Source organism: Archocentrus centrarchus, chromosome 1 (genome assembly GCF_007364275.1).
Source record: "Archocentrus centrarchus isolate MPI-CPG fArcCen1 chromosome 1, fArcCen1, whole genome shotgun sequence".
In the NCBI taxonomy this organism is placed as follows: Eukaryota; Metazoa; Chordata; class Actinopteri; order Cichliformes; family Cichlidae; genus Archocentrus; species Archocentrus centrarchus.
Window position 1 is genome coordinate 11,326,635 of NC_044346.1, and position 25,460 is coordinate 11,352,094.

The following is a 25,460-nucleotide window of genomic DNA, read 5'->3' on the forward strand; positions in this document are numbered from 1 at the left end:
TTGAAATTCCATTTGGCCCTTAGTCGTGGGCCATAACCTTTTCTTTTTGACACTGTTGTTTGAAGTTGTGTTTTCTGACATGTTTGCTTTTGCTGGCCTCACAGTGAAAATGTGTACCTTCCCCGAACACACCTGTACATTTTTCATCCGTGACAACATGAAAGGATGGAGAAGTCAAAGGGTGGGTGTCAGAGAGAGTTTACGGGTTTTGCTTTTGTGCTCCCTGATGTGAAATTAATTCATTGTCACACACAAACTGCTGGTCAGTGTTTGTCTGCTATAAGGAGCAGATGGTGATCATGGAGACGCCCTGACGTCACACACATCATCATCATTAATCTCTCTCTAACACACACACAAAACACACTCATACTCACAAAAAAACACAGCGGCAAAGTAAAATAGGAAGCCCACCAGTCATGTCTGAAGAAAATACCACTTCATCAAATGTATAAACAGGCTTATAATAAGCTATCAAAACTCTGCATTTAAAATACATGGATCATAAAAGGTGAACAAAAAATTTAAGATGGGAAAATATATAGAAAAATGTGTATAAGAAGTCAGAGAGCCTATAATTTGTATTTGTAATATATGTATATGTAGATATTGCAATTTGTTATAATTTAACCATCCATCAATTTTCTTCTGGTTATCCAGTTCAGGTGTGTGTGTGGGGTGGGGGTGGGGGGATGGAGGCTATCCCAGCTTGCATAGGGAGAGGCAGGGTACACCCTGGACAGGTCACCAGTCTGTTGCAGGGCTAACAGAGAAGAAAATGGATGGATGGATGGATGGATGGAAGTTTTAACAGTGCAAATTGACTGCACCATAAGATGAATGCAGGGAAATATACCGTTTTAGAAAATAAAAGTATTTTATTAATAAACAGTATTATTAGAGATAGGCACCAGCCCCCCGCCCGTGACCCTGAACAGGATAAGTGGAAGAGAATGGAAGGATGGATGGTCAATATTATCATATGCAGTATCATATATGGCACTGATGCAGGCAGTAGAATAACTGTGTTGTGTATAGGAGTCTCTGTGTTTAGAAACTGGGGAAAAGCAGCACGTATCAAACAATCACAACTCACAACTGTAACAACAACAACAAAAACAAAAACAACAGAAGTGGATAAATAAATGCTCTTTAGAGCAGAGACATAGATTTTGATGATGGCCTACAGACAAAGACCTTTCAGGTGTTCAGGACAACATCAATTGCGCATGTTATTGAGATATTTGCAAGTTGGACAATACTGTGTGAAGGGAAAACTTTATGAACTGCAATGGAAAATATAAAAGAAGCAATTTCAAAGGGATTTGCACAAAACAAAACATTTGAAATGTCTTCAAACGGGGATTTGTTTCACCTAGCAGGAAATGAACACGTTCAAAGAGAAGTCACAGCGCCACTCTCCGGACAAACTAGCAGCAACAAAACGTGTCTGTTTGAATCTTTAATGATTCTGCTTTAAGTGAGGCAGCTTAGCACACATTTAATCAGACTATTTGAGGGAACCTGTCTGAACCTTTTCAGTTTTTCACGACATTTATTAGCCAAGCGGTGCATGACGGGAAATCATACAGAGCCGCAATAACCAATCAGAAGACAGAGGACTGGCATTACCCGGATGTAATACTTCACAACAAAAAATTTGCCGGGAACTTAACTGTGTGGAAGTTGCTGTCGAAGTTGTGAAAGAAGATATCGAAGAAAATATATTTTTTTTCCTGATTATTTAGCCGGCGTGTCTCGGGTCGTGTCGGACCAGCCGAAATGGACGAATATGACGAACTGTTCGAGGTTCAGGACGACTTCGAGGAGCAATTTGCCGACGAGCTGGAGGTGCTGGCTGAGCTGGAGGGTGAGCCAGAAAATGCTCAAGTTACCAAAGGGTAGCTAATTTGTGGTTAAACTGTTAAGCTACCCAGCTTTTACCTGGAACACGCTGTCGAAAAGTGGCGTTTTTGTGTATGAGTAGGCTTAATTCAGAAGTGTTGCTTTGCTTTAGAAGGGCACAGCTCATCGGGTGCTTTTAAATTATTTTTAGGATCTCTGGGTAAGTTGCCTCAGTGTGTTCAGATAGATCAAAACACGACAAAAAAGCAGACATGCTTAAAAGTTACCACACGACATGATAAAGAAAAATAATAAATAGAATAAAAATAGAGTTTAAGATATCCGTACCTGTGCAGTAAAACGTAGTTTACAAATAAGAATTAGAGGCGATCATTTTTACACTCACCTGTCACTCTATAGGTACACCGGTTCAAAAGCTCATTTACACAAATATTTAATTAGCCAATCATATGGCAGCAACTCAATGCACTTAGTCATGTAAACATGGTCAGGACGACCTGCTGAAGTTCACACGGCGCATCAGAATGAGGAAGAAAGGTGATTTAAGTGTCTTTGAACATGGGATGGTTGCTGGTGCCAGACATGCTGGTCTGACTATTTCAGAAACTGTTGATCTGCTGGGATTTTCCTGCATGACCATCTCAGGGATTCACAGAGAATGGTCTGAAAAGCAGTTCTCTCAGTGTCTTGTCGATGCCAGAGGTCAGAAGAGAATGGACTGCTTTGAGCTTATAGGAGGGCAACAGTAATGCAAATAACCGCTTGTTACTTTACTTTTTAAAATGTTTATTTATCGGTCGTGATGAATACCGATACCCATAGCTCAGCAAATGGCCAATAATATTGGCCTGCCAATAAAGAGGTTGGGCTCTGCAGGTCAGTAGTGATTATGGATAAAGTTAGGGTTAAGTCTCCAGAAAATGTCTGAAGTAATCAATATATGATTTTATGTGTGCTTTAACATCATAGAGGAAACTTGCAAGCCAGGGAAACGTCACAGTCAGGTTCCAGGAGACAACATCTCAGATATAGAGCACCTGCTGGACAATCAGCCCATCAGTGAGTTCACCCTCAGTGTACACCTGTTTTTCCTCCTGTTGTGTTTAAGTTTGAAATTTGTAGCTTTAACCTAAAGCTGTTCTCTTCAGCTCCAAAAGCAAAGCGACAGAAGCAGGACACCGGTGTGGTCAAGCGACTTTTCAACTCATCACAAGTTCAAGAGAGCAAAGTTCCTTCTCCGAGGGATGACATCACACCGCCATCCTCTCCAGAGCACTATGAGCCGTCTCAGGCATACAGGTAGGACAGATTCATACAATAAAAAACAGGATGGTAGACAGAGGTCCCTTAAGTATGGCAGTCTTAAAAATGGTGCACATTCGTGTAAAAAGGTGGAGGACTTGGTTTTAAATGATATCTGGTGAGGAATGAAAATTGGTTTGTTTTGTGTGCACACAGTTTTTCTGCTGCCACAGGGACAGCTCCATTAAATCTTTCATACCTGAAAGCCAAAGCTCTTTGTAACGGCTCTGTTTAGCAGAGAACCATCTGTGCTGTCATGCTTATTGTTTATTTCAGCCCTGCACTCTTCAACACTTTACACTCAGATAATTTAATGCGTTTAATCTGATATTTGCTGTTTTATTTTATCTACATTTAGTGGACTTTTTTTTTTTTAATCATGATTTGTTTAGCTTCATTGAATTTATTGAGCTATTTTACTTAGTGCCACCTTTTGTGTTAAATTCACCTTTTTACAGTGCTTTACTGTATTGTATTCATTTTTGTTTTTAGCTTGATTTTTACTTATTGAGCTCCTTTATTATATTTTACCTATTTTTTTCTACTTCATTGTGTGACTTTCTTTTGTGTAATTTTTTCCTTATTGAGCTAATTTATCTTGTCATGTTGTATTTATTTTATTGAATTATTGTAATTTTTGCAACTTTTGAGATAAAAAATGTTTATCTAATTTTCTTATGTTAACCTTCATCACATTCCTAAAAAGTCCAAACATTAGAGATCTAAGCAATTTCTGTTTGTTGCACAGACAAAAAGTGGAAACAACATAACAATAACATGTACCAAACTGGGTGTTTATCATAACCATACAATACAATTATTATTTTAAAATTATATTTGTAAAAGTAAATTATTTCAGCCTTTAATATAAATAAGAGACTTCTGAACATGTTTGTGTTTTCTAGGTCTACCCCTGCTGTGCTGGATATCAGTGGCTTTGCTGAGATCACAGAGTCACCACAGCGACCTCCCACAGTGGCACCAGCATCCCTACATGTGCTGAAGCGACCTCCTTTAGAGGGAGACTACATCAGTGTGACAGACTCGTCTGGGAATCGGGTCTATCTCCGACAGAAAGAAGACACAGAGACAAAGGTTAAACGCCCCGCACTTATTCATCTGTGAGGCTGAATGTCATACAGACAGCATGTGCAGCAGCTGCACTGCAGCATCCAGGGCTAGTTTGGTTAATATTTCTGTTTTTCTTCTACATTTACATGTGTCTCTTCAGATAGGGGACTCCAGAATAGTACCAAACTCCCAGGGTGGATTGGGGCTGCTGGCAGTGCCGATAGGGCTGCTGAGAGAACAAGAAGCAGAGCGGGTGAGTGACTCGTCACCTGGCTTGCACCCCTTGTAAAAAATAGCAGAACATAAGAAGACTGAAAAATCACTTAAATGTCTATTTTTTTCTTTCTTTTTATCACTCAGCGCCACCAGCAGGTTGTGGCGGAATCGCAGCGTCTTACAGAGCTGCTAGCCAGGTAACTCGCTTCCTGTTTCTCTCAGAGACATCAACACACTCATGTGGGGCTCAAAAGAGGAGCCAGACTGGGCTGGTTTAAAAGAAAACAGCGCAGCAGACAGACTGATAACTGACAAGGTGCTGTGGGTGGAGTGGTCACCTCACAGCAAGAGGGTTCTTGGTTCAAATCACAGCTGGGCCCTGTCTGTGTGGAATTTGCCTGTTCTCCCTGTTCCTGCATGTTCCTTCCACAGTCCAAGGACATGCATGTTGGGTTAATCTGTGATTCTAAATTGGCCACAGATGTGAGGTAGATGAAGTGCTTGAAGTGCACAGGATAAAATGCTGTATGATCCATCCATGCATTTTCTGCCTTTTATAAGGGTTCAGGTCACGGGGGCAGCAGTCTAAGCAGAGATGCCCAGACCTCTGTCTTGGTGTCAACCCATCTGGGTTGACACCCATCTGGGTTGACACCAAGGTGTTCCCAAGCCAGCCAAGAGACATAATATCTCCAGCATGTCCTGGGTCTGCCCCAGTCTGTCCCAGTAGAACATACCCAAAACACCTCATCGAAGAGGGATCCTATTCACATGCCCAAACCAAACTCCTCCACTTGGGGCAACAACTTGAGCCTGACCTGAAGTGGGCACTTGAAGGTGCTGATTCTCACCCTGGCCACTTTACACTCTGCTGCAAACCAACCTGGTGTAAGCTGGAGGTCACCACCTGATGAGGCCAAGATAACCATATCATCTGCAAAGAGCAGGGACGTGTTCCTAAGGCCACCAAAGTGGAGACCCTCCACCACTTGGCTGCACCTAGAAATTCTAAAAGTAATGAACAGAATTTTGCTGTATTATTTTTAAATGATAAAATGTGACTTGTAGTGATCAGTAATGTAAGAAAAGTGCCTATAAATGCACATACGTAACAAGGTGAAAGACAGGTGTATAAATACACAGGGAAGCAATTAGCTAAGACAACACGGGTGAAATTAACTGGAACAGTGAAAGCATTAAAAAAAAAAGCAGAAAAAAGAAAGAGTGACGCAGTTGCCAAAATAAAATGGGAAGTAAACATAGGAAACTGTGGAAAAATGTGCTAAATACTAACTTAGATGAATAGAACTAAATAAAACCTTGAGACATTGGAGACTATGACAGTGAGACACAATAAGACCGTAACTATACACACGAGCAGGAGTTTGAACTGTGTTTTTGGACTTATGTCACGTTGCAGAAGTGTAAACGATGTGTTAGTTGAATCTGAAAACGCAGAAGATGAAGAAAATGAAGATCCAGAGGACACAGAGGGCCGAGCGTCTCGGCTGTGGGTGGACAGATTTTCACCACATCACTACACACAGCTGCTCAGCGACGATGTAAGTGATGTGTAGCGTTTCCGTATGACTTTAGGGCTCTACAGATGAATAAACCTCCCTTCTTAAAGTATTTGTGGAGACTGCTCACGTATGCGGCGCGTGTTGTGTCTTTCAGTTTACCAACCGATGTCTGCTCAAGTGGCTGAAGCTTTGGGACACTGTAGTGTTCGGAAGAGAGAGGAAGTCCCGCCCTGCCCGATCAGACAGACAGGCTGCCAATCAGAATACATTCAAACCCAATCAAGGAAATCAAAATCAAAATCGCTTCAAGAGCAAGATTGAGGTGACTGAGGAGCTGCTGGAGGCTGAACTGGACCAGTACAAGCGCCCTAAATTCAAGGTCAAACAGCTGCACCGCCACATCTGTTTCCATGTAATGACCTGGCTTTTACACAATGTATAATTTATCGTTGCCTCTCTCCAGGTGGCGTTATTATCTGGTCCTCCAGGTTTGGGGAAGACCACCTTGGCTCATGTCATAGCAAAGCATGCTGGGTACAACGTGGTGGAAATCAATGCCAGGTTAGGCAAACTAAGCCATAAGGGAGCAGATAGCAGCAGTAAATCGTAAAAAACAGTAGGTTTACTGTAGTCCTTCCTTTCACAACCTCACTTGGTATTGTTGATGTTTGCGCAGTGATGATCGGAGCGCTGAGGTGTTCCAGAAACGCATCGACACGGCGACACAGATGAAGTCAGTTTTGGGAGCCAATGAGAGGCCGAACTGCCTCATTATTGATGAGATCGATGGAGCACCCGTGGTACGCTTTGGCTTTAAATATGTAAAGAGCAGCTAAATAACTAACTGTGGTTGTTCTTAATGTTTTGCCCTCTGATGTGCTCTGCAGGCTGCCATCAACATACTGTTGGCAGTTCTGAACAGGAAAGATGGACACGGAGGGGAGGCCGGTACAGAGACGACAAAGAAGAAAAAGAAGAGGGAGCCCATCCTGCTTCGACCGATCATCTGCATCTGTAATGACCTGTAAGAGAAGCTGTGACGTTAACAGCAGTGGGAACTGTGACTATTTGTTGTCTTTTATTTGTTAATTTTATTTACTTCTTTATAGCTTTAAATGCATCTTTTTTTTTTTTCTAAGTTATGTCCCAGCTCTCAGGCCTCTCAGGCAGCAGGCCTTCCTCCTGGCTTTCCCGCAGACCCAGCCTTCCCGCCTCGCACAGAGGCTGGCAGAGGTCAGCACACTCACAGGTATACACAGACTTCTCAGCGTGCGCTGCTAATCCTCTTTTAAATGAAGTTGTTGTTTGCAGATCTCACTCCGGCAGGGGCTGAAGGCAGACACGGGCACTCTGATGTCACTGTGTGAGAAGACTGACAACGACATCCGGTCCTGCATCAACACGCTGCAGGTGGGTGGCGGCACTGAGACGGAGGCCGTGCCAGTTGCACAAGCAGTGAGAAGAATACGCTATAATTATGTTAAAACACGTGTTTGTGTTTCTGTGCAGTTCCTTCACGGTCGTGGCATCAAGGAGCTGGACAGCAAGACGATTCAGAGCATCTCTGTGGGGCAGAAGGACCAGAACAAAGGCTTGTTTCATCTGTGGCAGGAAATCTTCCAGTTACCACGTACAAAACGGTACAGAGACTTCCCCACCGTGTCTGTCCTGTCTGAGTGTTTCCAAAAACAAAGTTCTGGCAAAAGAGCAAAAGATTTTCATGCTTTGTGCTCCTGTCAAGGCTGTATTTTTCATTATTTTATATCTAGTTTATGCATTTTTGTTCCTTTCAGTTTAGAGTTTAAATGTTTATTTTGAGTTTAGTTTTATTAATTTATTATGTTTACTTTAATTATAGTATGTGGAAGAGCGGCATATTTGTCTGTTTTAGAACAATACAAACATAACACTTTGTGAGGGTAGTGCTCTCACATGGTGACATCCCAACTACTCGCTATATCGCAGTTCACTTATTGGGGCTTCGCTGTATCGTGGGTTTTTTAAAAAATATATATCTAGTTCTGTTTCACGGAGTTTTCACTATATGGCAGGATTTTGCTGTATATCTATAACACCCTATAACTAAGTTCATCATTCAAAGAGACAATTTATGCCTGCGCCTTTAGCGAAAATAGAAGTTACGGCCGAGGAAAAAGGTACTGCACCACCTTCATGGACCATCAGTACTGCACAGCTACATAATTTATCATCTTCACCATTCAAGCTGTAGTATGAGAGTAGGAGTGTGGGAAGGGTTTATAAAGCCTTAAAATATATATAAATAATAAAATAAATGTATAATAAATATAACACGGGGGTCTCTGGAACATAACCCCGTGATAGCTAAGGGATCACTGTATTTCTTCTTTTTCCTCCTCCTCCTCCTCCTCCTCCTCCAGCTGCTCCCTTTAGGGGTCACCACAGCAGATCATCTGCCTCCATCTCACCCTGTCTCTAGCATCCTCCTCTGTCACACCAACCCTCCTCCTTCACTGCATCCATTGAACCTCCTCTGAGAAGGTCTTCCTCTTTTTCTCCTGCCTGGAAGCTCCATCTTCAACATCCTTTGTCCAATATAGCCACTATCCCTCCTGTGCACATGTCCAAACCATCTCAGCCTTGTGTCTCTTTGTCTCCAAACTGCTCAGCCTGAGCTGTCCCTCTGATGTACTAATTTCTAATCCTGTTACTTCCAATGAAAATTGTAACATATTCAGCTCTTCCACCTCCTGTCATTTTGCCGTCGCGACCGTCTCCAAACCGTACATCATGGCAGGTCTCACTACCTTCTTTTAAACCTTTCCTTTCACTCCTGCTGTGGTCCTTCTGTCAAAAATCCCCCGACATCCATCTCAATAATCTTATGCACCACAAACCCCTCATGCAAGTTGTGTTGACCAGTTTTCAAAGAGCTAAATTAGAAATATTTCCTTTATATTTTATTATGTTTTAGTTTTAGTCCCTGAGGTTTAGTTTTCACGTTTACTTTATTTTAGACCAAATGTGTTTCGGTGTCTAGTTTTACTCTCAGTGTAATATCAGTTAGCTGTAGCAACTATGACTTCCAATGCAGTGCAGCTTTGTGGGATAGATGACGCTCTCAGTTTGTCTTAAATATTCCTAAAGGGCACTGATTTAAATTTTTTCTATTAAAAAAAGTGTCCTTCCAAGATTTTAAAAAAGAGCCAAAATGTTTTAGATGTGAATTTAGCTGAAATTTCACCTGTAATTTTGTTCCAGATCTCTGACTTATATGCAATATGCAAAATTCGTTATTTTATTTTTTTTTGTTAAGGTACTCATTTAATCCATCCAGGCTATTATATAAATTACAGTTCAGTATTCTGAAGTAATGACAAAAGTGATTGAAATATGAATAAATGAATAGATGGACCTGAGACATAATGACTGAGCATTAAAGTCCATTTTACACAGTATTGAAATGACTTTTAAAGTCTTCAGTTGAACCAGGTGAAAGTTCTAGGAAACCATAGTTTTGTTAGTTGAAACGTGTTACTGTGTGTATTCTGTTGGCTTTAAAATAAAAGAGAGATGGGCAGACCAACAGTACAACAGGGACATGAGATGTGTAGAGGGCAATATGTGGCAAAACCTCACTACCTCCTCTGTCATCTCATTCTGTGTCCGTCCTAACAAAACCTGCTCGCTCATTATTTTCAGGAAACGCATCGGTGAGGGGTTTGAGGAGGCACCGGGTTCAGGGAGTGGAGCTCAGAGGTTCCAGCACATCTTACATCTGGCTTCATCTAGTGGAGAATATGAAAAAGTTTCTCAGGTAATAGAGGAAACTTTCCATGTTGTTATTTATTTTCTTTAAAGGAGACTTTATATTGCTCATTTCCAGTTGCTTATTTTTAGCTCAGCTGTTTCAAAGAGAAAGTCGAGCTATTGTCACAGCCTTGGCGGTGTGGCAGCGGCGGCTGTTCCACAAGAACATTAACACTGGGCATAACTTGAGAAAAGTGTAACGTAGAATGTTCAAATTCACGCCATAAATGCATCTTCTAAAACACTCAGAAGAGTTTGAATCTCGGTGACTTTGACCTCAAGCTAAAGGTCAGAGGTCAAGTTTTCTGAAAATCTGGTGAATGCAATAACTCAAGAACACTGACTTTACTATAACAGCATTTTGACCCCCCCCTTACGAATCCAAAACAGCTGAGCGTTGGCACCCGCTTAGTAGTGCTCCTGTTATTCTGGGACTCTACCTGAGTAGCTTTGCATACACACAGTTCAAAATAATCCTACTTTATTTCATATCGGGCCTTCGTGCAGCTTCTCAGTTCATCCACTGTCTGAAATGAGCTTCTTAAGTTCCTCTACCTTTAAGCCAACTTTCTTCTGATTCGCTGTCCCTCATAAACAGAAGGTTTGAAAAGCAGGTGGGTGGGACTTCTGGGTTTTGGCTCACAGGGATTGCTTGCACATATGCTGACCTCATTGTTTGAAACTTTGTCCCTGCTTAATATGAGCATCCAGTATAACAATATGTCTGACAGAAGAAAAAGAAAAGCCGAGTAGGAGCACTGACCCATACTGAAGTTTATAGGTTAAAGAACAGTTTATGGTTCACTATGTAATGATGTTACATCTCTCTTCCTCAGGGTCTGTATGATAATTATCTGTCCATGCGTGTGAGGGACCCAAACCTCCAGAGCGTGTGTGAGGCTCTGAACTGGCTGTCCTTCTCAGACAAGCTGAGCCACGTGATTCTGCATGGGCAGAATTTCTCTCTGATGAAATACCTGCCCTTTCTTTCTGTCACATTTCACTTCCTGTTTGCCCACACGAATGTGCCCCGCATCAGCTATCCCCACAGCCAGCACGAGGTACGAATCTTCTGCATACACCTGTGCAGCGGTATGAAGAAAAAGCAGTGTTTCACATTATCACAATGAAAATAAGAAGGCAAATGAAACAAAAGTGATAAAAAGAATCAAACATAAGATTTCTTAAGGCATCTTTGCTGATCCAGTCATTACTTTGTCCCATCCAGGCCTCCTCTCGGCTCCTCAGCTGCAAGAACGCGCTGTCCACCATGTTGGCCGACATCCCAGCGAGTATCAGAACGAGGATCAGCCAGCTCAGCCTGTCCCTCGATATCCTCACCTTGCTCCTCGACGTCATCTGTCCCAAACTGCGGCCTGTGTGTAAAAGCTTACATAGTAACCTTGGTACATGTCTGTATGTACAATTCCAAAAAAGTTGGGAAGCTGTGTTAAATGTAAATAGTAACAGAATGCAGGTCACAGTGGAACATTTAAAAAAAAAAACATATCAAATTTTTAAACTGAGAAATTTAAGAAGGAAAAAAAAAGGTCATTTTGAATTTGATGGTAGTAGCACGTCTCAAAAGTAGAGTAACAACAGTGTAGCATCCTCTCTTTTAACAACAGTCTGTAAACATCTGGGAATTCAGGAGACCAGTTGCTGGACTTTTGGGAGAGGAATGTTGTCCCATTCTTGTCTGATAGGATTCTGGATGCTCAGCAGTCCTGGATCGTCTTTGTTGTAGGTTTCACGTTGTGATGCTCCAAATGTTTTCAGTCGGTGAAAGGTGTGGACTGCAGGCAGACTTTTCTGCTATGAAGTCATGCTGTTGTAATAGCTGTAGATTGCAGCTTAGAATTGTCTTGCTGAAATATGCAGTCTTCCCTGAAAAATACATCTTCTGGATGGGAACATGTGTTGCTCTAAAACTTGTATATCCCTTTCAGCATTGATGGTGTCTTTCCAGATGCCTAAGTAGCCAATTCCATAGGCACTGATGCACCCCCGTACCATCAGAGATGCAGGCTTTAGAGCTGAGGGCTGATAGCAAACTGGATTGTCCCTCTGCTCTTTATTACAGAGGATGCGGTGTTCGTGTTTTCTAAAACAAATTTGAAATTTTGAGTTTTCTGACCACAGAACAGCTTTGACCCAGAGAAGATGACAGTGTTAGCTCACAGCGTCTTGGTGATGAGCCCAAGACGCATGATGGTGCTTCAACCTGCATTTGTGGATGGCACGGTGAACTGTGTTCACAGGCAGTTTTTTGCAGATTGGTGAACCTTTGCCCATCCATGCCTCTCTAAGATGCTCTTTTTATACCCAGTCATGTTACTGACCTGTTGCCAATTAACCTGATTAGATGCAAAATATTCCTCCAACTGTTTTTAGTACCTCTTACTTTTCCAACCTTTTGTTCCCCCGTCCCAACTTTTTTGAGATGTGTTGCTGCCATCAAATTCAAGATGAGTTAATATTTTTAATGAAATAGAAAAATGTCTCAGTTTAAACATCTGACATGTTTTCTCTGTTCTAATATGAATAAAATCTGGTTTTATGAGATTTGCAAATCATTGCGTTCTGTTCTTATTTATGTTTTACACAGCATCCCAACTGTTTTTGGACATGGAGTTGTAAATGTAGCACCTGGAATACCATATTTTGAGCCTCTGCATCTCTTTAAATACATACGGGTGAGTGGTCATAGGGAAAAACACAATTGAAAATGTGATAATGTCTTCTTCATCCAGGTGAATCCACAGCTGTTCAGCAGCAGAGAGAAGGAGCAGCTGCGTGAGCTGATCGACACCATGCTGGCCTACAACCTGTCTTACAGGCAGGACCGCACTCCAGAGGGACAGTACACCTATGTACTAGAACCGTGAGTCTACACACACACACACACACACACAAAATTGGCTGGACTCCACTGTACACTAGACTCAAGCAGAGCTGATGTGTGTTTGTGGGGTGTTGAAGGTCACTGCTCTTGTCCACACCGTGGTTCTCTGCATGGAGGCTTAGAGATTAATCCCCTTAACACCTACTCTGTGTGTGTGTGTGTGTGTGTGTGTGTGTGTGTGTGTGTGTGTGTGTGAGAGAGAGATGGTCGTGGTTGAAGCAGGATAGCAAACAGTAAACCCTCACCGTTGGGTGCAGGTGAATGGGTGAGTGGATGAAAGGATGGATAGGTTACGTTAGAAAGGTTATTAGGGAGTCAGTGCAGAGGAGACCGTTTGAAAGGCTGAGGAATAAAAGAAGAAAAAGTGCATTTTCGTTAAAATCTGGATGATGGTTTAACTTGGGAGACATTTGTTCATTGTTGACCCTCATTTTTGTGACTTCTGAGGATGCCGGCACCTGCCGTTGTTAGAATGGGTTAACTAGCTTGTTACCTCAGCCATGCCGGCCCATGTGGAGGAGCGGCGGGACGCCCAGGACGGCTCCTTCCTGCAGGCCCGCTGTGACGAAGTGCTGGTCACCAACGACTGGGGCCTGCCCCTAGTGCTGGCTCTGCTGCTGCTTCTGCTGATCTACACCTTTCTGTACCTGCCCTCTCTAGCACACCACAACACCACTCTCTGATATCTCATGGATAAAGGCGTGAAGCACAGCTGTGGATATAAACATTTAAGATCGTAAACAGCGGATCCGCTCCAGCTGGGCAGGATTTTTTTTGATTGGACTGCTCTCTTTTTGCTGATTGGTCAGCTTGGACTGTGTGAGCAGAGAGAGATGTGCAGAGCAGGAAAGATGAGAATTCATTTTAAAAAGTTTAAAACTTGTGTCTGCTTTGATGCAGTAGTCCTGTCTTGTCTGTGGTTTCTAAGGATGATGAGTGTCTCTTGCACACTCTGAGTCTGAATATGGCTAAAAATTTAGAAGTAACCTGCTGCTATATGTAAAGCTAAATCAATGTTATTCAATTTTAAAAACCTTTATAAATATTACAGAACTGCTATTAAATTGTATAGATTTTGATGTTAATAATGTCTGTAGATGCAGATACAGAATGCATAAAGAGAAGCTGATCCAGATAGCTATTTCCTTAGTTTGCTAATTATAATGATATCCTATAATAAATGGCTGACTGCACCGTATGACTGCTTTTATTTTATTTGTTGGTCTATGGGGCTTTGAGCGAGAGTGCGTGTGCGTGCGTGTGTGTGTGTCTGTGTGTGTGTGTGTGTGTTGGATTGAGTTGGAGATCAGCAGTAAGAGGATTAAAGTTTTAGAGAATGACAGATTCGGGGTTTTATTCTGGAAAACCAAAAACAACCATGAGACCAGAAGTGGAAGCTGTTTGTTATTGTTTGTCATCTAACAGGGTTCAGCTGCGTGTCAGGTGCATCATGCTCCAAGTGCATTTGTGTTGACTATGTGTAAACTATGTGCATCTCTTGTTGTTTGTTTACTGTGCGTTTGCAGGCGTGTTGAGGAGGTGGTGAGGTTTCCGGGCCTGCCGCCGCGCCGCCAGCTGACGTACCAGGCCAAACAAACCATCAGCAGAGAGATGGAGCAGGAGAAGATGAGGAGGGCCGAGCAGCTGATGCTGCAGCGAAACCCTGCAGCGGTGAGACTCCGAAACATACAGCGCAGGCCGCGTGCGCTAACAATGTAACATATTTGTAACATACTGTGTCTGTGTGACGCAGAAAATGGAAGAAAAAAAGAGCGCTGGTCCTAAAGCAAGCAGGAATCACCAGCAGAGGCTGGAGAATATTGTCAAACAGACAACAGTGGAGAGCAGGGTGAGGCACACAAACACACACACTCATCTTTGTTAACTGTTACATTTTCTTTAATATCACTTCTGCTTTGGGCCAAGACTGCTTGATAATATGCTCTGAGTTTTTAACCTGATCAATCAGGTAGTTATTAGCAGTTTAAACTGTCATGTTAGGTTTGTATCCTTGTGAACATGGTCAGAGCAGAACGCAGTAATCAACCAGAATATTTCTGTACCAGACGCCTCAGCTTTGTTCTCTTGTTTATACCACGAGTTTAAATTGCAGCCTCTCAACCGCTTATACAATTCATGGGGTGCTGGAGTCCATACCAGCTGACACTGGGGCAGAGGAGGGGCACTACCTTACAAGAAAGAATAATTTCTGATTGTCCTACATCAGCTGAGGGTTAATGCTGAGGGTTTTGTTTGCTTGATTTTGTTTTGGTGATGTTGCCCTAAAAAACTGAAGTAATCTGCTGGGATTATTCTTTAATTCCTCAGATTAACATTTGGAGAGGCACTGTTGCACTAAGAGGAATAATTGTACTCTGAACTATTCTTTATTTGAATGCATCCCAAACAAGAAGCTAGGGAGTCACTGAGAGGCGTCACATGGTGATGTACTGTAGGTATGTCACAGAAGAGCAGTACAGGAGAAGTATTTTCTGTTAGAGAGAATTGCTTTCTTTGGGTTCTGCAACAGATTGTACACGTCAGCCCAGCTGTACAATGCTCAGAGAAATTGCAGAAAACCCGAGAGCTACATCACAGACTCTTCAGGCCTCAGTTAGCACGTTAAATGTTAAAGTTCATGACAGTACAGTAACAAACCACAAGACTTCGGGGACAGTGTCCTTTGGACAGATGAGAACTAAGTGGAGATGTCAGGCCATAATGCACAGCACCATGTTTGTTGCAACCCAAACTCAGCATATCAGCTTGTTTTGCAGCCACAGGGTTTGTTGTAGAATTGTTAAATAATTGGGGAAACAATAGAACGTTTTTTTTTTCTGCAGGTACGGAGCTCCTCACAGATGTATGTGTTAGTTGGTGCCTGCTGGTGGAGCCAGAGAGGAGCTGCCTGTTGGCACTGAACATCAGAGCCTCTCTGAGTTATAATAGTAATGGAGTGATGGAGCCTCTAGAGGGCAGGAATGAGGATAATAGGAAGCCACTGGGTCGCAGTCCCTAATGGAGAAACTGGGAAATTAGGCTAATGAGAGAGTGTGTGTGCGTGCGCATGTGATTGTTCATTGATATTGACCTTGTTATTGAGGACAGTGCTTTTGGAACTTGCTGTTTAACTTCATCCTTCTCATCACTCCATTTTTGTGTTTGTGAACTACAGCCTGAGGTGGATTTCTTTGGTCGAGCTGTTGCCCCTAAACTGCAGAGACCACAGGCATCCTCAGACACAGGTACCACTGAGATTTTTAGCATGTCTTCATTTATATCAAATGTGGAGAACACAGGAGCTTTAGATTCAAAGAATGCCTCAAAGCACAGATCCAGACACACCAGAAGTAACAACTAGTGTGTGTTAAGTAACATTTGTTTTTGTGGCGGCCTGCAGGCAGGGCTGCTGGATTACCAGAAGTGTTGCCACCTACATTTACCCGTTAACAATATTATCACATCTCTGTTAGCCAAATACAATACTTTACACAGCCTGATCCTTATATTTGTGCATCAGCCAATAGAATAAACATACTTAATATTTATTCACATACCTTAATGTAGAGTGCTCCTTAAAGTTAGTTTACTACATTTTTCTCAAATGCAGTAATTGTAGCCTTTGAAAGCTAATAAAACCTTTCAGTGGAAGCACGTCTGACTGCTGTGTTTGAATACGTTAAACCTCCACACGTTTTCCTGCAGTTTTGGGAAAGTGTATTACTGTTAGTTTAGGACCCTTTGCATGTCTCAATTAGTGTAAAGTAAAAAAAAAAAAAAAAAAGTGAAATTCACAGATACACTGTGGAAGAAAATTGGTGTCATTGGTCCAGATTCTACAGTTGTGGCAATTAAAAGTGGACCCATTAAAAGCACTAACCTTCCTGAAACCATTGCATCAGGGACATTGATCAGCAGTGTGTTTGGAGTGGAAAAAAAGACCCGTGGCCATTTGTAGGTCAAATCAGGAACAACGGCGGGATTTGTTTACTGAAACAGGCTCAGCTCCAAATCCTGTGTCCTGCTTCCCGGACTTTTATTTGATTGGATCAGCATGTGGAGATGACTGAGAAGCACTAATTTGGAGCTGGTGTCCTCCGCATATGTACACATCAGACCTCAATGGGGGACAAAAACATAATCATGCTGGATATCTATACTGATATGGACTAGGTAATGTGTTAAGAATGAAAGGATGCCACATTGTTTGATTGAAACTGAAATTATCAACCCACAGAGGGCTGAATTCAATGCACCAGTGTAGGGGTCTGACAACGGGTCCAAGAATTTTATCCCGAAACCTGGCAGAGTGCCGTTGTCTATCCTGTAGAGGTCTGTGTGTCCCTCCATGGATATGCATCCCCAGACCATCACTGACCCACCACCAAACCGGTCATGCTGAACGATGTTACAGGCAGCATAATGTTCTCCACATCTTCTCCAGACCCTTTCACATCTGTCACATATGCTCAGGGTGAACCTGCTCTCATCTGTGAAAAGCACAGAGGATGTCGGGCCCTCAGGCCACCCTCATGAAGTCTGTTTCTGATTGTTTAGACGGAGATATTCACACCAGTAGCCTTTGAACATGAAGGCTGATGAAGTGTTCGCAGCTTGTTTCCACTGTCCTAAAGTCCTCCATTAAAGAAAAAAGGCAAAATGCCTGATGAAGGTCCTCCATTTATTCTCCCTTATTATGAAACTGGAGCTGAATTAGTCAAATGGATCGGCATCGACTCTACGGATTTATTGCTATAAAAGTCACTGGTTTAAGATGCTGAAATGTAATCCTTATAAAACTGTTTTAGACTATTAAAAATTAATAAAGTGGTTATTTTGGTATTAGTTTTTTTTTTCATGTCTGCAAAAGTAGCAGTTTGCAGACATGACAAAAGTCACCAGTTTAATCAAATATGAAAATACTTGTATTACTTTAACTTTCAGTGAGACCTAAATGAATGTATTAAAAGCCTGTTTCTGTCTCCACAGGTGGCAATTGTGCTGATCCATCTATGGGAACAGCAGTGGGCAACAGTGACGTGTGGTTCCGGTTTAATGAGGGCATGTCCAACGCTGTCAGGCGAAATGTTTACATCAGAGATTTGCTGTAACACACACACACGTGCACTGCTTTCTTATTCTCTGCTGTATTTGTTGTTGTATCATATGAACGCATCAGATCAATGTAAATCCAAATCAGTGATCCTCATGTTAAATTCAAAACAGTCTTTATTTGGATCGACAGTGTAAAGAGCCAATAAAAAGGTGCTGTCATCAAAACAAACCTCTAGAAAGCTACTCGGTGCTGCACACTCACACATTCAGTAGTCTCCACAGAAAGTAACAGCATTCAGAATAAAGAAACATGGTAATAGCACTGATGATGTGTGTGAGTGAGCATGTGAATTAGTGCAGTGCGTCGTTCTTTAGTTTGTATGCATCCGTGATTGTGTGTGTGTGTGTGTGTGTGTGTGTGTGTGTGTGTGTGTGTGTGTGTGTGTGTGTGTGTGTGTGTGTGTGTGTGTGTGTGTGACCGCTAAAGGATCACACATTTGCCCTTCTCCACCCAGGGGTTGGCTCTCATCAGCTCTGGGTTCAGAAACGGATCTTCGCAAACACATCCTTCAATCCATTTCACCAACCTACGAAAAAAGACGCACAAACAGTCAGCTTCGATCCTCGTGCTGTACCTAACAGAGTGTGTGTGTGTGTGTGTGTGTGTGTGTGGACGACTCACTCAGTGACGGTGATGGAAGATTTCTCTCTGTTGATTGCCAGCTGATACTGAAGGCTTTCCACTTCTCTCCTCATCTGTGGGACGTCTAACTCCTCCATGATGATGCTGCTGCTGTGTACACACACACACACACACACGCATCAGATACTGAAAACACAACCCTACTACACAGATGACTAAAGCTTGTTTTTTTGTTTTGGCAACTGGACCATCTTTAGAGTGCTAAACAAGTAAAAGCAGCCAAATTATCCTGTTCCAGCTCAGGAATATTTTTTGTTTTCACCTCACCACCCATCACGTAACCTCTGCTCGCTCTGAGTCATAATTCAGTGCCTGTGAAAGCTTTACACAGAGCAGGAACCAGTGTTGTTCCTAAGAGAGGTGAAAGTTTTCTTTTTTTTTTTGCAAACATTACTCTAGGAATAAATCGTACTCTGGTTGGGGACTATTTTCAGCAGTGGATTAATACACTTTCCTTAAGTGAGTGGGATTAACTTGGAGCAAACTGCAGTGTCCATATTCTTCATAATGGAGGAACAAGCTTCAGAGACACTGAGCAGTAAAATAATCTGAAGTAACAAGAGTAAAGGGGCTCATGTCAATTAATGAGGTGGAAAAATATAATTCAGCATTAAAAGTGTGCTTTCCTTATGATGTTAGCTCTATCAATATTATCTGAATGCTGTTATACTAAGGCAAATGTTTCATATGTAAAATGTTCATCCTTATATCTGCAGGAAAGCTAGATTCATTAAGAATTGCTCTCTTAAAAAGCAGAGCAGCAAAAAAAAAAAGCATTCAATTTGCGTCATTTAAATTATGTGGGTAAACACTTTTTGGTCTCATTCTTAAGACGCCTCAGGATATCTCTTAAGTACACAAGCCCTGTTTTCTGTCTCATTTAGTTTCTTGTAAATTCTGCCCCACCCTGCCCCAGGCCACATTACAGAAGGAAGACACAGCTGAGAGTTCAATCGTGGATCATTTGAGCCCTCTCTATCGGAAGCTGTCTCCCTCCTCCTGCTGCTCTTCATCTTTTTAATGGCTCTAAGTAGGTCGGCCGCCCGGTCCCTGTTTCCTCCACCAGCATCCATCCTGCTGTCTCCACCAGCCGACCGGTCCATGAAAAGGCCTCATCATTTAATTATAAGCGTGTTGCAGTCACATCACAAAACAGTGATGTGTCTCATCACTATTTCCTCTTATTTTACAGCAGGTTATACACTCCTTCACAAAGGAAGGAGAATAAACAGAATAGGTGCTCCTGTTTACCTCAACATGAAAGCATCAGCTTAGGAGCAGATGTGTCGTGATAGCGAGAGAACAACGAAACCAGCGCGCAAACAGCCGCTCTTACCGTCAGGCCTACCGGGGTGAGGACCGCTGGTCGAGTGCGTGCGCTGCCGGGTGCAGACCGGGGTTCAGCGGTGACGAGGACCGTTCAGAGCCGGGAGTCGGTGGCGTTTCACCGGTAAACGAGTGCGGAGTTAGTGGGGGAGGAGGCTGTGTGCGTGTGTCGGCTCTCCGCAGCGTACAGGCACTCCTCTGCGCTCCTCCCCGGTAAAGCTGCATGTCTGCGGGGGCGGAGGGGAGGGCGGGGACACACCGCCTGCTTTGACAGTCAAACGAGAGCTGGAGCAGACGCACCTGTATGGAAATCCGGGCACGCACTGAGGCTCAGCAGAGGGAGAAAAAACGCAAATGAGTCGCCGCTCCGAAGGGAAAACATGCTGGGAGGTCATTTTCTATTCATATGATGGAGGCGGTGTCGGTTTCTCCTCCAAGGTCGCCGGTAGATGAAATAGTACCACAACAGCACTTGTATTATTCACCCTCAACACAACATGTCCCAGCTGAATCTGCTGTGGACTACAGACTTTAGAGAACCTCTAAAGAGTAAAGCCTGACCCCTAATCTAAAGATAAATCCAAGTTTTCCTTTTCCTCACTGCTTCCATGGCTAGTCAAAGCCTATTCTGTGTATTTCAACCTTTATCACACCAATAGATGCATCAGATGCGGTCTTGGGTTCATCATTGAACCTGAACAGCAGGCACCCAGTGGACACGTTACACCCTCCCACATATAATACATTTCACTGTGCATTGTACTGTGTATAACTGTGCATGTGACAAATAAACACTATCTTAATTCTTAATTAAACATTAGAAAACAGATGAATTTCACTTATGGCAATTTAAGGAACAAATGAAATGAGGTCAAAAGTCCCTGAAAAGTTGTTGCATATAATGGAGATTTTCAGCCAAATGTGCCATTAAATTTCCTTCAAGTTCCTTTTTTTTTTTTTTTTTGCCTGTAAAAATCAGTCACATAATGGTTGTTTCAAAGAGTACTCAAACCCTCACAGAGTTCCACTGCACAATAACACACAGAACATTCAGAAAACAAGAGTTAACCTTTTATTCAGCAAATATGGGGGGGGTTTAATTGACAACTCAAGACATCCATAAAACGATCTAGCTCTGGTTTGTTCTGCGAAGGTTGTGGGCAGCAACTTCCCATCTAGTGTCAATATTTGAATACAGCCTGCTGGGGCACCTGAAAGAGACGAGTACAGATTCATGTGAGTGACGCGAGGAAGAAAAAAATGCTCACCTCAGAGAAAACCTGGAATCAGGAGCTGTAAGCTCTCATATGAGAGGTGTTCAGAGTTTATCGTCACTGGCTGTATCTCATGCAACATATATGAACAAATACTTACCATAAAGAAACTAGATGACCATCTGCCGGCCCACATCAGGCTGTAAACAAGAGGAGTTTGGTTATTATCACATAAAGACACTTGTAGCATCATATGGTATTACAGGACTACTCCAGGAGCCTCAGAAAAAAGCTAGAATCAGGAGCTGGAGCTCAGCTCTCATAGTAGGTGTCAGAAAAGTTTATTTAGTTTGTCATCACAGGCTAGAAATGTGCATCTACCAGCATCATATATAGACTCACCTGATCTCAGACCAGTATGAAAACCTCTCTTGGGGCCATGTGAAACACTTCTAGACTCCGCAACCCCACCTGGAAAAGCAAAGGTTTTTTTTTTTTTTTTTTTAATAAAAACCAAGGGAACGTGACAATTTGAGGTTTTAACTGCAACACAAATAACAGCCTCAGAAAAAAGCTAGAATCAGGAGCTGGAGTCCAGCTGTCATAGTAGGTGTCAGAAAAGTTTGTTTAGTTTGTCATCACTGGCTGGGACCGGTTCACGTGTCTCGAAAGAAAGACGACTCACCAGCTGTTTTCCTGTTTTGATCTCCGGTTGATCACACTGTCCTCTGGCTGAATTCAGCCAGCCTTCAGTCCGCTAAGCACAGCACTGTCCATTCTTCGGCCTCTTCACTGTCACCCAACCCCACTGTGAAAGGCAAAAAGCAATTAGACACAAACATGACGATCTTAATCACAAGTGAAGGGCACTTCACGTGCTTTGAAAATTGATTACTGGAGCCTCAAATGACTTGCAAATGTGAACTTTGGTGTACTAAAAACAGACTGAGGCACTTTTGTAAAGACTATGACAGACTGAGCTTTATTTAATATATTTTAACACAGAAATGCAATCCTCATGCAAACCCTTTAACCAAGTTCTAAGAGTAATTACATAGACTTTTGGACTTGTGTCATTACAGTTTTCAAACTAATGTTCAAACATGTTAAATAATTAGTGTGTTTTTTCCTGTTTTATCAAAATCAGTGTGTGGGTTCTGCTGTCAGACATAATCCACCATCTTCACATTAATGAAGCCCATTTATTTGCTTACACTGGCCTTTCAATTTATATAACAGCATGTATGCTTTCTTAAATATATTAACAGAACATGCTGCAGAAAAAGATGCTTGTGGTAAAGTTGAAATGGAGTTAATAACAGTTTATGCAGCTGTGCTGCTCAGACTGATGAAACAACATGAACTTCAACCACGAAGCATAAACAGACCTTCACGATGCCTTGAGCCAAATTAAGGCTGGGCGATATATTGAGTTTTTAAGAAATAGATATATTTTCATACAAAATATGAGACAATATCATTTATATCGATATAGTCTATGTTGCATTACCACCATAGACTATATCCACCAGTTCACCTTTCTCTTCACCCAATTTGTCTCTGCCCAGCTTCACACTGCCCCGCCTCTCTCCCTCACCGCTTCACCCATAAATCATGCAGGAAGCGACAGCATGGCAGTGTTGCCAACTTAGCAAATTTGTAACTAGATTTAGCGGCTTTTCAGACCCCCCCTAGCAATTTCTTTCCTCAAAAAGCGACTAGCAACAAATTTAGCGACTTTTTCTGGTGATGTTTATGACTTTTTGGAAACCTGAAATTCTCCGCTGTCACTATGTTGTGTGTACATACAGCCTTCGTACTGCATCCGTTCGTGTGCATTGGCATCGTCTGGACCCCCAAGAATACCTGGCTGTTTGAACTGCAAGTCACGTGACCTAAAAAGCAGAATTGGGTCTATTTGTGTGCTCGTAATGCAGCCAGTGGATACGTAAATGCCGCATTGAGCGGCTTGCCCATACGTCAGCGATATGTGTATGGATTTACTGAGCTAGCTAGAATCCTGCTGACTGAAGGATGGAATTTTGTTCAGTCTGTTTACATGTTTTATTTGCACAGAGTACTAGATGTACAGAGTACACACAGGAAGAAGAACTTTGGTGAAGTCTACTTCACTGCAGACTGGCTTTATAAAGAATAAGTCAGCCTTTTACAGCACAGCTGTGAGAGTCTTTTGATATGGAGGAAAAAAAAAAAAGCATTAAATTATTTGAGCAGGATTGTCATTTAAATATGCCAATAGTTGATTTTTGAGCAATTTCTCATGTACATCTGCAGCTGAATGTTAATAAAAGTACATGTGTAACATTTGGGACATGTAGCTTTGACTCAGAAGTGCATTTTTGTTTATACCTTTTGGGAAGAAAAAAATAGATATATATCGTATATCGCCATTCAGGGAAAAAAAAAAAAAATTATATATATATATATATATATATATATATATATATATATATATATAAATAAATAAATAAAAATTTTTGGTCCATATCGCCCAGCCCTGAGCCAAACGTTCTTGGTATCTTAGCTTTTTTTTTTTTTTTTTTTTTTTTTTTTAATTTAAAAAAAAAAAAAAAAAAAAAAAAAAAAAAAAAAACTGCCCCGAGCATGGAGCACATTTGACTGAAACTCGTGGGCTTGCCCTCACAAACAGCGCCACACGTCCAAAGTGACATCTGCTGGAAAGCTACGCTTTAGTGTCACCTCGGCTGGTCTTGCATCTCTCGATTTTTGTAACCTTTGGGGCACATCTTTTATATACAGACTATGACATGTAATCAGCATAAATGCACACAGCTGAGTGTTTCATAATCACAAACCAAATCGTTAGCAGGATTAGCTTGTTTGTTGGCCTAAACAAGCGTAACTGGTTATTTTTTATGGGCACTAAAATTTCACGAGTGCGCCTCTTTAGTACAGACTGTTTGCACAAAGTTTTTAAAAAAGGATTATTGAAATTATTAATGAGTGAGTGATTGAATTAGGAAACATTTACTTAGTACAACTGCTTAAAATATTTGCTGTACAACAGAGCAACTACTGATTTATTCAACACGTGAAACTGGTGACTCTACCTTTATAATCAAGTAATTTAAAGGAAACACAAATGTAGGAGAAATTTAGGCTAAAGATTACACAGTCCCTGGTAAACTTATGAATGCACTTAAAAATAAAAGGAAAAAAAATAAGAGCACGTTTGCGCCACGCCAGCTCCACTTTTGGACGCACATGCTCTTTATCATGCCGACCGGTACTCACCCGGTTCACTCCGGACCGCCGTCCTCGGAAACACTCAGTGGAGTAGACCCGAGCGTTTCGGTCTTTTTTGCTGCCATGCCGCGCTGTTTAAAGACTAAAGCCCTCACAGGTCTTACTCCCTTCCTAGGCTGAGTGGAAAAGACCCGCAGCAGCGCCTGAAGTGACTCACATACCCCCTTAGTTAAAGTTCCTCCCCTTATAGCTGATCATTTCCGGGCTATCGCGTTAGCAACAGAGCTAGCGCTAATACTTCTGCGAAGCGGAGCCTTTAGCTCATTTTTTATCCCAGATTAGGTTTATTGGGTCTTCATTAATATGCGGGTGTGAGAACAACGAGTCATTTTAAACTGAAGTAAAACTAAGTAGAAACAAAGTTAACGTTGTCGGCATACTGCAGAAGCGCAATGGCCAAAGCATCATGGGACTTGTAGTTCCTGATGGTCAGAGAACGATCTGTTTTATATTGGTTAAATACCACAGCTTACCCGAGTGTTGTTGTTGACCATGTCCATCCTTTTATCATCACAGTGCACCCATCTTTGTGACTGGTGTATCTTATAACCGCGCCGTGTCTTCTTCTGTGGTAGATTGTACCCGATCAACCAATGAACTTGTAGTGATAACACACCAGTCACAAAGCTCAAGTCATCTCAAACTAGTGTCTTGAACATTGAGTTCACTGCACTCAAATGGCCTCCACAGTCGCCAGATCCCAATCCAATAGAGCACCTTTGGGATGTGGACATTTCATGAATATACAGCTGACAAATCTGCAGCATCTTTGGGATATTGTCAAAATGGACCAGAATCTCTGAGGAAGCTTCCAGCACCTTGTTGAATCTGTTCCACGAAGAATTGAGGCAGTTCTGAAGGCAAAAGTGGGTCCAGCACTGTACTAGCAAAGGTGTACCTAATGAAACGTCCAATTATTGTAGGTGTAGATTTAGTTTTTAGCCCTGGCAGGGAAATTATGCAGGAGGGGTCTGTGGGTCCTCCACCAGGCACTTCATGTTTTCTTCCACTGCAAGTTATGTTGTGTTTTGGGGTTTTTGCATGCATTTATTTAAAGTTCTGATCGTTGATATCGCTGATAAATGCATTTACTGTCATTTACTGACCCCTGGATTTTATTCGGTCTGATGTGTTTCAGAAAGGCTTCTCATGTTGAGAAATTTCGGCATTCAAACGTGTCAAACAAGGATGGAACATCTCAG

At 42.1% G+C, this 25,460-nt stretch overlaps 2 protein-coding genes, 1 long non-coding RNA gene and 2 other non-coding genes across 7 annotated transcripts; 1 reads left to right on the forward strand and 4 right to left on the reverse strand.

The window, feature by feature from the left end:
* The first annotated feature begins 1,670 nt into the window (after window positions 1-1,670).
* chtf18 (CTF18, chromosome transmission fidelity factor 18 homolog (S. cerevisiae)) lies at window positions 1,671-17,841 on the forward strand. Its single transcript, XM_030732396.1, has 22 exons — window positions 1,671-1,870; window positions 2,836-2,925; window positions 3,015-3,165; window positions 4,074-4,263; window positions 4,400-4,492; window positions 4,600-4,652; window positions 5,876-6,017; window positions 6,133-6,357; window positions 6,442-6,539; window positions 6,655-6,778; window positions 6,866-7,002; window positions 7,118-7,211; window positions 7,290-7,388; window positions 7,488-7,618; window positions 9,660-9,774; window positions 10,604-10,828; window positions 10,996-11,145; window positions 12,521-12,651; window positions 14,199-14,343; window positions 14,426-14,521; window positions 15,848-15,917; window positions 17,662-17,841. Exons 1-22 carry the CDS (start codon window positions 1,783-1,785, stop codon window positions 17,781-17,783), a joined length of 2,769 nt encoding a protein of 922 aa, XP_030588256.1. The 5' UTR covers window positions 1,671-1,782; the 3' UTR covers window positions 17,784-17,841.
* A 42-nt stretch (window positions 17,842-17,883) lies between these two features.
* Window positions 17,884-19,964, reverse strand: gng13a (guanine nucleotide binding protein (G protein), gamma 13a). Of its 3 annotated transcripts, none has more exons than XM_030732423.1 (3): window positions 19,767-19,964; window positions 18,410-18,520; window positions 17,884-18,314 (listed from the first exon to the last, which is right to left on the reverse strand). In XM_030732423.1, the coding sequence occupies exons 2-3, from the start codon at window positions 18,505-18,507 to the stop codon at window positions 18,209-18,211; spliced, it is 204 nt and encodes a 67-aa protein (XP_030588283.1). In that variant the 5' UTR covers window positions 18,508-18,520; window positions 19,767-19,964; the 3' UTR covers window positions 17,884-18,208. The 3 variants fall into 3 exon arrangements, with proteins under 3 accessions (XP_030588283.1, XP_030588276.1, XP_030588268.1); XM_030732416.1 differs by having other exon boundaries at window positions 18,410-18,514; window positions 19,767-19,963; XM_030732408.1 differs by having other exon boundaries at window positions 18,126-18,314; window positions 18,410-18,517; window positions 19,767-19,955.
* An 851-nt stretch (window positions 19,965-20,815) lies between these two features.
* LOC115787168 (uncharacterized) lies at window positions 20,816-24,448 on the reverse strand. The gene is made up of 5 exons (XR_004020483.1): window positions 24,247-24,448; window positions 21,656-21,778; window positions 21,373-21,441; window positions 21,131-21,170; window positions 20,816-20,967 (listed from the first exon to the last, which is right to left on the reverse strand). It is a non-coding gene; the product is annotated as an uncharacterized LOC115787168 (long non-coding RNA).
* Window positions 21,247-21,335, reverse strand: LOC115790442 (small nucleolar RNA SNORD60). Its single transcript, XR_004020790.1, has one exon. It is a non-coding gene; the product is annotated as a small nucleolar RNA SNORD60 (small nucleolar RNA).
* On the reverse strand, window positions 21,529-21,617 carry LOC115790434 (small nucleolar RNA SNORD60). Its single transcript, XR_004020789.1, has one exon. It is a non-coding gene; the product is annotated as a small nucleolar RNA SNORD60 (small nucleolar RNA).
* Window positions 24,449-25,460: the final 1,012 nt, after the last annotated feature.